Source organism: Dipodomys ordii, unplaced genomic scaffold, assembly GCF_000151885.1.
Source record: "Dipodomys ordii isolate 6190 unplaced genomic scaffold, Dord_2.0 Scaffold1, whole genome shotgun sequence".
In the NCBI taxonomy this organism is placed as follows: domain Eukaryota; kingdom Metazoa; phylum Chordata; class Mammalia; order Rodentia; family Heteromyidae; genus Dipodomys; species Dipodomys ordii.
The window spans coordinates 7,484,011-7,495,195 of NW_012267217.1; the positions used below are offsets into that span (position 1 = coordinate 7,484,011).

Consider the following 11,185-nt stretch of genomic DNA (forward strand, 5'->3'; position numbering starts at 1 on the left):
AGATTGTATCACATTAGTTCATACTAATCTATGTTCCAGGCACATAGAACTCACCAGGGGCTCTATTCTAACATATTAGAGATTCATTATATTTTGACTGAAACAGGCAGAGAATCATGAATCTAGATCTTATTATTTCTTTACATACAAAATGACATCAAGCTAGCTTTTTTTCATGTTTACCTACAAAAAAAGTCTCCTTGGAAAACAACGAGGAAAAAAAAAACAATGACTACTTGATTAAAAACAAAACAAAACAACAACAACAAAAAACTAGTACCTGGCCTGCACCTCCACTAGCTTTTAGTATAAAGGGACATTCTCATCTATTGCTGATGGCCAATTTCTCCTTTCCCAAGTTTAGGGATAATGTATGGCGATGAGTCTGAGGGACGCATGGTAGGAGGCTGCCTACAGTGCTATTTTGAAAATGCTACTGAAATTGCTGCTGCACATGAAGGAGAGGCTGAGAGAATCATATGTGGAATGTGCCTGGCCACTGGGGCTATGACTGCAGGATCTACAGTCCTAGGGTATAGATCTTCCAGGCTCCTTCAGTGCAATACTTCATGACCTATGGTAATAAGACTCAACAGCAATAAGGTGGGATGAAGTCTGATCAGGCTGAAGGCCTTTGTCTCCTTTGTAATCTCAGCAAAGGGCCTAGAGTCAACACACAAAAATAGGTGTGCTTTGTATAGCAGAGAGTTATGTACATTAAAATAGTGGGTGATGTTAATGCAAAAACCTCATCATTTCTTCATCATCTCTAGCAGCACTTCAGCATGTGATCGTGTTTTCAGTCTTCGTAAACTCTGTATGACTCTTTTTGATACCTAAGAAAACTCTTTCTGTAGGGATCACCTCCACCCACTCGCCAAAAGCTGCAATTATAGGCTTAAGGATCACTTTTCTAGCCAGTTGAGAACAGATTTACTAGCATCTTTAAATTTTCCTCCCACAAAGTCCCCCAGATTAACAGTGTATGACAACAATAATAAGAATGCCCCAAATTTGGTTACGCTTTGTCCAGGTGTAAATCATAACATAAATGATATGAAAAATGAGCAGATGATACTCCTGTGGGGGCAAAGGAAATAGCTTCCATCGTGTAGGCATTTAATAAGTAAGTGCTAAATGCTAACTAAGCTTTGTACTAGATTCATATGCTGAGTAGAACATCGGACATCCAGAAGGAATAAAAATGACTTGAGGCCACTGAAAGAGAAGCATATCAACAAGTATAAAGGCCTAATATAATTGTCCCTTCCATCAGAAGGCAGTACCCAAATTATTACTCACATGGGATAAATCAGAGACTACAGGAGTTACTGAATCTTAAGCAAATCAGGAATGATGAATTCTGAATTATATAGTAAATGCTCATTTTCTTTAGTTCTCTCTCCAAATAGGAAAGAATATATAATGAGAATATGTTAAACATATAAATGAACTAAACTTTGATTCAAACACTAAAATGACTTTTAATCATATGGAAGAAACTTATATCCAGGATGACAATCTAGCAATTTCCTACCCAATGGATGTATTCTCAGAACCTGTACCTACAGTGTAGTGAAAAAAAAAGTCTTTGAAGAGTTTTTAGGAATGAATATTCTTTGTAACACAACTTAACACTCATGGTCCTTTCATGAAAACTGGAGGAGTGAGGCGCTGATGTAGGAAAATCTACACAAAGTGTAATTGAACAATTTAGTGACTGACATAGACATTATTAGAGTATGTGTGGGGGGCGGGGGAGAGGCGTTATAACTATATTGGGCATTCGAAAAAACCCAGTTCATTTCTAGGCTTCAAATGGCTGAATGAATTCTCAGAACCACTGTTTTAAGTCTCCCGTTTTCTTTCCCATTTCATTGTTTGAAAATGTACCTTTGTTTCAAGATTTAACCTTTGCAAAAAGCATAGAGCGAGACAATCACCACAAAACACCTCCCCCTTAACACCAGTACTTCACAAGCCTGTTAAATCAAAAGAAAAATTCTTTTTTTCCTCCCTAGTCCTACAGCCCTCAGGATTTTAAATGGTAATGATCAGTTCATTTAAGGAAAGGGCATTTGAGTGCTTTCCTTCCCAAGCTCTAAAGGCGTCTAAGGTGTCTCTTTGCCTGTGATATGCACCTCCTTTTGTTTTCTACCATTACTGGAACTGACCTGGCATGGATCACTGGGTGAGCAGGCAATCTTAAACACTTCTCATATAAATTACTGGTTCCTTTCCAAGTGCAATTGCTCACTGGGTAATACACCATTTTACAACTCTGATAGGAAAGTCTCTTCATTCTGCTGGGTTCCACAACTCCCTCCCCCAACTCCACCACCAGGAAATGGACAGACAAAAAAGACAAATGAAGATGTGAACCTCTGAAATGTACAGTCTGGTTCAATTTTCAGTTGTATATACTGGGCACCTTGGGATCTTTTAATTCTCTCCTTTGGTTCTTGAATTCCTCTCCAAATTTCTCTTCTTGGTAAAAAGGACATCAGCAACAGCATAATGGAAGGAAGGAAGGAAGGAAGGAAGGAAGGAAGGAAGGAAGGAAGGAAGAAGGAAAGAAAGAAGGAAAGGAAAGGAAGATGGAAAGGAAAGGAAGGAAGGAAGGAAAGAAGGAAGGAAGGAAAAGAAAGAGATAAAAGAAAGAGCCCAACATATTCTACATATGTAGATACTATAAAAGTAAGTAAAGATACACACAGATATCTACTAAAGTATATTTTAGATTAAAAAAAAGAATACTTCTCCTGTCCTAGACTTCCCATCAAATAAGAATTCCCACATCCACTGGATAGTAATGACAGCCACATTTTCTAATCTAATGCTTTTTTCCCATGAACTCTAACGACAAGGTGTGTTTTTACTGACAGTTGACTTGGATCAGAGCATGCAGTATTATATTTCAGGTTGTGGCTCTGTAAAACCCTGTAACTTTCTTTGAAGTTAAACAGTGTCAATCTGTTTCCATGTCTGAATGACTCTTGGAGGAGCCTGCCTGACCCAAGTCAACTCATTGAAACATACTATTTCCCCCTAATTGATGTTTCAAATGAATGTCCTTTCATAATAAAATGTGCTGGAAAACAAAACAGCTTTGCATCCAGCACAAGTTGCATCATAATTAAATTTTATTTTATCCCATCGAGGCATGCTAAATGTTGAGCAAAATATAATTTTAAGTAATTTGTTTGTATTCTTATCTGTAGGAGTTGGAAATTAACAGCGTTGCTAGTTTGCGTTTACTGTTAAGCCTGGAGAGCAGAGAGATTGCTTTGCAAACATTACAGTTATTATGTCTGCAGTTGGTACTCTTTGTATAAATTATTGATCAGCCAGCTTATTTTTCTTTCTGCTTAATGGATATTATAGCATAGCCGTTTACAACGCTATAGTTAAGGTTGTGTCAGCACTTCCATTTATAATAAACCCTCTGTTACAGGGGTTTATAACTCGTTGTAAAAATTTGCTCTGGGCTGAAACTTGACATACAAGATCTCAGGCTAGAAGGTAGCAATTGTTCTTTTAAGTTTTTTTTTTTAAATCTCTTTGTTCTGAAGGGCAATAAATAAATAGTTTATTCTTTCTCACAGACCTTGAAATTTCAGACTTCAAATTAAACAGTTTTATATGCAATTTGTTTGACGATGATCTCTTATATAATAAAGCAAAGGAAAAGTAAAAAATAAAAGACGGCGATAATAAGTTAAAACAACAAAATAGACAGCAAATCAGTAGAAACTTTTATAACCGTTAAGTACATTTCTTGCAATTTTACAAAGTTATACAAGCATTTGTCTTAATATAAACATGTTTTTACAGTGTAACAGATTATATGTCCTTTTCCCAACTCACTCCCAATAACATATCTCTTAAGTAATTCATATGCATTAATAGTGACCTTGATGATTTACGAAAGGAATATGACAATGCCACATATGGGATGCAACTAAAGGCACAATATTTAGTAGAGACCTAGGGATTCAAATATCTGTCTGTCTGTCTGACATAACTTCAATCCAGTCTGCCAGTCTTCTTACAATGATCTGGTTTAAGAGATGAAGGGAACTTTTTCTATTATTCTTTTTGCACTTCATTTAGCAATCCAACTGTACAGTGATCTCAGTGTTCTTTATTCTTTTAATCAGAGATTTGGCTAAAAAACCCTTAGTGGCCCTACCACCACAGATGGAAGGAAGGTCACTTAACCTACAAATGAGAAGTAACAGGAGAGTATAACTCGTTGTGAGTTGACTAGCCAGGAGGAGCATTCAGCTGGGAGTCTGAAAATCTTGTGTGATGATTAAAAAAAAATACTTTATAACTATTGTTTTTCTTGTTATGTCTTCCTCCTCCTGCCTGAGTTTAGAGATTTCTTATCATCTGCTCTATAGCCACCAAAGTATTTTCTGCCTCATATGATCTTCATTCTGAGCCAGGTGGAAAGCAGGTGAGGGGAGGGAGAGCCAGTGGTGCCAAACTTTGCCATTTGTTAACCGGATCTATGATAAGTGCAAATGTGAAGGGATAGTTACTACTTGAATTCATTGAGCTTATATGCAGCCCTTTGCATTTCTGAGCTGTTAAACGCACGAGAGTACTTACAACTATTTTCACCGTTTTGTTTTCAAGAATCAACGTTTGTAATATTAGTTGGAATGCTTGCAGTCAGAGTGTGTTCACCTTTAGCTCTTTCACCTCCTGTCCTTTGAGTAATTCATCACTAAGCTCTCTACATTTGATTAGACAATGCATCTCAGTGAGATAAGAGTCCAATTCCTGGTTCTTCAGAAGAGGCAGGGAATTAGAAAAGAGGAAGCCTGTGGAAGTGAAAGCCACCCAAACCAAGAACTTGAAACAAAATGAGAGAGAACAGAAGCTACAGAAGTACAAGTTGGAAAGTGTGTGTTTAAGTAGTCAACGTTTATCTGCCCAGCTGACTGGAGAAGCTCTGTCTCTCAGTTAAAAAGGCTTGAGAGAGTTCCTTGGCATAATTTTTCCATCTTCAATGATTTACTACTGAAGTGCAACCATAAATTTTGGACTCTCTCTTGAGAAACATTTTAACAAAGTGAGTGAACTACTGGTACCCTGATACCTTTTCTAGACTTGCCAAACTTTGATAGCTCTTTAATAAACCTGTGTCTGAAGTTTATCTTAGTCTTTCCTTTTGAACATTTCTGTTAAGGAAACAGATCCATTAGTAAATATGCAGATGTAAAATAGATCTTCCTCTTTACTTCTGCATTGTGATGGATCTTGGAATTGTTGAGAAATGTACTCCATTGTTAAGGCTATTTGTGCCGAGTGTGCTAATGCATTCTTTGATTGAGTGAATTAGCAGTCATAACAATCTGGCAGTCTGGCCATAGGAGTGTGCTCAAATTGATTTGTGTTATGGCTGGACTGGAAAATCTAGTGTTAGTTGTTTTTTGCCCTGGGGCATTGTTTGTACCAAACTCTACTTTTCATTTAATTTTCCAATACATTTTGAAAGATTGAAATGCTTGTGATCAACATTTGATCCACTTGCATTATTTAAAAAAATTCTGAAAGTAATTTCAGATTCAAAAACAAAAAAACAACCCTTGCCTTCAATTAGAGTAAACATAATTAGAGTGACGTCGTGCTCAGAATGGTAAATCTCCCTTTGAATCCATGAAGCATGTTATCTCCTTGTCCTGTCACTGAAAAATTCAGTATATATCTGGAGTACACATCTGTATTTTTTACTGTGCATGTTTCTAATATGACTTGGGAAAAATTAAGGAAAGAGTATTGCCATGAATCTTTTCTAGTTGCCTTCTGTGCATATGTTTGAATTATTTGTTTCATTTATAGATGTCATAAGAGGAGGATTCTCAAAGCTTTCAAGAAAATTTGAGACATTAAGGGAATGTATATATATATATATATATATATATATATATCCTTTAAGGTGTTCACACACTTGAGATCTTTTAAAATATCTTATAAAATATACATTTTCACTTAGAAAATAAGTACAGCAATTGCTGTATTGAAACTCTGAACATTTAAGAACTTGACTTATCCTGGCTTTGTCAATATTGGTATCTTTCTTACAATCTTCTGCCTTGCAGGCATTTACCAGAATTATAATTCAGCATGAATAAACCTAAAAAAAAGAACTATTGATTAGAGAGAAAGCTTTGTGAAATAATTTAGTCAGTTTCCCCACTTGAGAAATCAGTGACTAAAATAGGTCAATAGATAAGGATGTTGTAGTTGTAATACAGTGCTGTGCCTCTCTGGGTTAGAAAAAGGGTCAAAAATAAATCCTCCTACAATTCATGTTTTTACACTCATAATATAAAAATGATACTTACCCAATACCAACCACAAATCCACCTTTCTACAGATCCGTTCTCTCTTTGTTAAACCACAGGTTTAGAAAGTCTTTTATGTGTCCTTGTTTCATTTCCTTGTCACTGCCCCTTTTAACCAAATAGGATGCCTTCCTCATCCGCTAAAGTGCCTGTTGTCACCAGGTATTCACCCGGACTTTAGCTGCAACAGCTACTTTGCATTTTCTTACCACCTCCTACAACCTTACAGCTCTTCCCAAAACTGCATCTTATATTGCATTGAACTCATTATCCTGATTATCCCGATTTCTGTTAAGCAATAGATGATGAGACCTGAGACCACTCTCCCTATTAGTTCCCATTCTTTCCCTTTCTTACGATCTCTTCTCCTCAGGGGGGAAAGGAAAGGGAGGGGTGGGGAGGGGCCAGAAGGGGGCAGAAGGAGGGAAGAAAATACCTTCCTTGAACTGGTACAAGCTAAGCATCAAACGATATCCTAGGAAAGAAATTAAAGACTTCTTAATTAGTGCAGCAATTAAGCTTTCTTGGTAGCATTTTAATCAGCACAGGCCCTATCAAAGGACAAACAGAGCGATTTGCAGGTCTTTGAATTTTAAACAGTCTTATTGATTTCAGCACAATGCGTCTTCACGAAACACAAGGAGAATTTTCTAATATCAGTTACAGTACTTTGAGTTTTGCTTATGCAAATTGGGTGAAGGTTGGGGGCAGTGGAGATAGAGGGAGAGGACCTGGAACAACCAGAGATGCAAAACAATAAACAAACAAGACAAAAGCTCAGAAAGCTACAGATGCCAGGGAATGAGAAGTTGAAATCTCTCTCAAGTTAATCTGTGTGCTTTTGTTAAACACAGTTTGTCTCCATCAATCAGAATATTTTGAAGAAGAAAAAAGAAAGATAAAAAAAGAGAAACTGCTTTAAAATTTCAAGGTTTTCCTTTTGTACGTATAGTCATTTCTTTATACGCCTTGTCTGATCCTACCCTTTGATCAAAGGAGTAAAGTGGTAGTTGCTTTAGAGACCTGATGTCCATTCAGGTTGGGGTAAACGTCTCCCAGTTCTGACGGTGAGTGGAGCACGTGCTCTGAGGGTGCAGGTTTTCCTGCGAAGCAGGGTTGGAATTATGGCTTAGTCTGCTAACCTTGCTTCCTGTCTGTGGCCTCAGAGAGTGGCAGGTAATGGATGAGCCAGAGTTTAGGGAAATATGAGGAATGAGAAAGGTGAGGGTAGACTTTTGAAATTTAATTCTTATCTTTTCCTCTTTGTGGGAGTAAGATTTTAAATGATGACCTATAGCTTTAGCATTTAAAAACCACATCCGTGTTGGTTAAAGTTAAAAAAAGCACAGTTCTAAAGTTAGTTTTTTATAAAAATTAGTTTTTCAGAGCTGAATATCTCCTCTTCATTTTTTCTCTGCTTTAACACACTAGTTTGACATTTTAAAAATGGCAGTGTTTTCCAATACATACATAAACATGTTAAAATGTGTGTCTATACAGTAAAAAAGTATTTTCAAATCTCCACCCTTGATTAAGGCCAGATTTGAATCCTGAAAATTAATTAAAATATTCTGAATATATGAAAATGCAATAGCCAGCTAGGCCAAGCAGCTGTGTTTGTAGAAGTTTATCTACTTTTCTGCATCAATTTTCTTAATTTTCTTTGGACCCAGGAAAGCCTCCTGGATCAAACTGCTGTGGCCCCCAAAGTTTAGCATAAATATAGACTAATTAATGAGTCAGTAGCCTAACATATCTCTGTAGACCATTCCTGTTCCCTTTGACACTAAACTGTGAAGAGTCTAAAGGACTAAAAACAACAGTGAAAACCGAAAATTTCAAAGGCAAAATGGCAGAAATTTCATTATGAAATCTACCAAAACTGTGAACTAATGCTTTATTTTTAAAATCTGTCAAATGCCAGGGCATTGTTTCATATCTTGTGAAATCACTGAACGAGCGCAGACAGGTTCAAAGCCTAACTATTTAAGATTCCTAGAGATATAAGCACCAAGCAGATGTGACCCAGGTCTAGATCATAAACTGTTAAAAAAAAATCCTTGAATAAATACTTCCATGCAACAAGTTAGGAAAGGGAGGGAAAGAAGGACCAGAGGAGTCAGTCTCAACACTGCTTTATGTTGCTTAGAAGCATAGCTACCCTTTCTGCTTTCACAAGACAACCGGCGAGCTTAATTCTCATTATTTACAAAACCCATTTTCATTAACACACTGACAAGGACTTTTCCAAACTATAGTGGTACTTTTCAAAAATGGCAAAACAACAACAACAACAACAATGATTGTGTTCCTTAAATGGCACTAACAAGGAGACTCTCAGGTTCTAAAGGATGCAAGGCTTGGTTACTGTGCCAGACAGGTGAATTAATTAGAGTTTGGGGTTAGAAACAACCGTGTGGTTTGGCTTCCCACTTTGTAAATCTTCAGGGGCTCCGGATCTCTTTAAATTCTCTACATACAGCAGACATTTCTAACCTACCTTTGGGGGCGAAAGTGAAGTTATTTAAACGATCCTTCTCATGGCAAGCATTTATTTCCGCAGCCTATTTATTAGGAAACAAGAGTTTTCTACACAAAGCATTCCATTATTCCTGCGCGACGTCGAACTGACTTTCTCCCCAAACTTGAACACCATGCGGACGGACAATCTCACTGTCGTTCTATAAATACATACTTTTTCACAGACAGAAAACAACCCGAGGCATGAAGACATTACGTTTTGCTGACAAACATGAATTCTGCTCAAAATAACTTCTCAAGCATCACCAAGTGGGAATATCTCCCCACTTCACCCCTCCACCCCCACTCCACCCCCCCCCGTCTATCTGATTGAAAAAAAAACAACTCGCGGAGATCAATCCTTGAAGGAGAAAGAATTCAGAGCGCTCTCTCCATTGGCAAGGCGATCGCTTAGAAGCTTTTGGAGAGGATTTGAAACAAAACAAAAACAAAACAAAACAATGCGAGTCGTCGGAAGAAGCGGAGTGTTAGGCATGCAATCTAACGGTAGTAAGAGAAGTGGGTGATCATCTCTTTTTCCGATCGCCTCTTCTTGGTCCTGGCTTTTTTGGGGGGGGTGGTCCCCCCTCCCCTCCTCCCTTCCTCTGCTCCTAAAACGCTCCCTCTCCCTCTCTCCCTCCCTCTCTCTCTCTCTCTTCGTGTCTCCCCCCCCCCCCGCTTTCTCTCAGTCTCGCTGTGACTCTCGAGTCTCAGCTCCGAGTTCCTGGTTGGATAATTTGGGTTAATACTAGTGAGTGAGGTTTTTGCGGCTTCAAAGGGTATTTCAAGTTTCCGGAGCTCCTCCCCTCTGCACCCTGTGACAACAACAACTCGTCCAGCCGGCAGCCAGCACTTTTCAGCTCATTTTCTCTCTGTCATTCCCCGCTCAATCTTTGATCAATGTACTTGCCAGGGAGCACCCAAGTCCCTCGATCCTCCACCTCCACCTCCTCCTCCTCCTCCTTTTCACCTTCATCTTTAACTTTGTGCTAGAGCCGGGACCCACACCACCACAGCCGACCCTCCCCGCCCCCGCCACCCCCCTCCCTCCCTACCTCTCCCCTCCTCCCCAAACCAGCCCTGGATCTCAGCCCCCCGGAGAGGACTCGCATTTCGACTTGCGGGACACTTTTGTGCGTTTCTCTCCAGAGCGCTTTTCGCGCTCGCCCCTCGGGCGCTCGCTCGCCGCTCCTCTCGCTCGCTCGCTCTCTCCTTCTTTCCGGCCCTCACCTTCCCCCCTTCCCCACACACCGTGCCCCCTTCTCTCCTTTTCTCCTCCTCATCCTCTGAGAGTTGTGATTGTTCCCCCCCCCTTCCCTCCCTCCCTAGCTCGCGCTGCTCTCTCGCTCCTTCTCCCCCTGGCCCTTCCCGGGTGAGTGTGTTCGGTGTTGGGTGCGTGTGTGCGTGTGTGTGTGTGTGTGCGCGCGCGCGTGTGTCCGTGTGGCAACTTTTTCTCCCCCCCCCCCTCGCTTCTCTCCTCCTTCTGTTTCCCCTTCTATGTGACCATGGCAGTGCCGGCGGCTTTGATCCCTCCGACCCAGCTGGTCCCCCCTCAACCCCCGATCTCCACGTCTGCTTCTTCCTCGGGCACCACCACCTCCACCTCCTCTGCGACCTCGTCTCCGGCTCCGTCCATCGGGCCCCAGGCGCCTTCTGGGCCAACTCTGTTCCGGCCGGAGCCCATCGCGGCGGCGGCGGCGGCCACAGTCACCTCTCCGGGCGGCGGCGGCGGCGGCGGCGGCCACGGCGAGTATCTGCAGCAGCAGCAGCAGCAGCAGCAGCAGCAGCAGCAGCAGCAGTAGCAGCAGCAGTAGCAGTAGCAGCAGCAGTAGCAGCAGCAGCAGCAGTAGCAGCAGCAGTAGCAGCAGCAGCAGCAGTAGCAGCAGCAGCAGCAGCAGCAGCTGCGGCCCCCTCCCCGGAAAGCCCGTGTACTCAACCCCGTCCCCAGTGGAAAACACCCCCCAGAATAATGAGTGCAAAATGGTGGATCTGAGGGGGGCCAAAGTGGCTTCCTTCACGGTGGAAGGCTGCGAGCTGATCTGCCTGCCCCAGGCTTTCGACCTGTTCCTGAAGCACTTGGTGGGGGGCTTGCACACGGTCTACACCAAGCTGAAGCGGTTGGAGATCACGCCGGTGGTGTGCAATGTGGAACAGGTTCGCATCCTGAGGGGACTGGGCGCCATCCAGCCCGGAGTCAACCGCTGCAAACTCATCTCCAGGAAGGACTTCGAGACCCTCTACAATGACTGCACCAACGCCAGGTAAAAGAGCTCCCCCCAGCCCCCCGCTCTCCGGGACCCCCGTCT

The 11,185-nt window shown here is 41.2% G+C and overlaps 1 protein-coding gene across 1 annotated transcript in view; it reads left to right on the forward strand.

The window, feature by feature from the left end:
- The first annotated feature begins 10,384 nt into the window (after nt 1-10,384).
- Dach1 (dachshund family transcription factor 1) overlaps nt 10,385-11,185 on the forward strand; it is a 377,485-nt gene continuing 376,684 nt past the window's right edge. Inside the window, exons 1-2 of the mRNA XM_013009725.1 lie at nt 10,385-10,651; nt 10,683-11,140. Coding sequence (XP_012865179.1) covers nt 10,385-10,651; nt 10,683-11,140 — 725 coding nt within the window. The remainder of the gene's footprint in view (nt 10,652-10,682; nt 11,141-11,185) is intronic.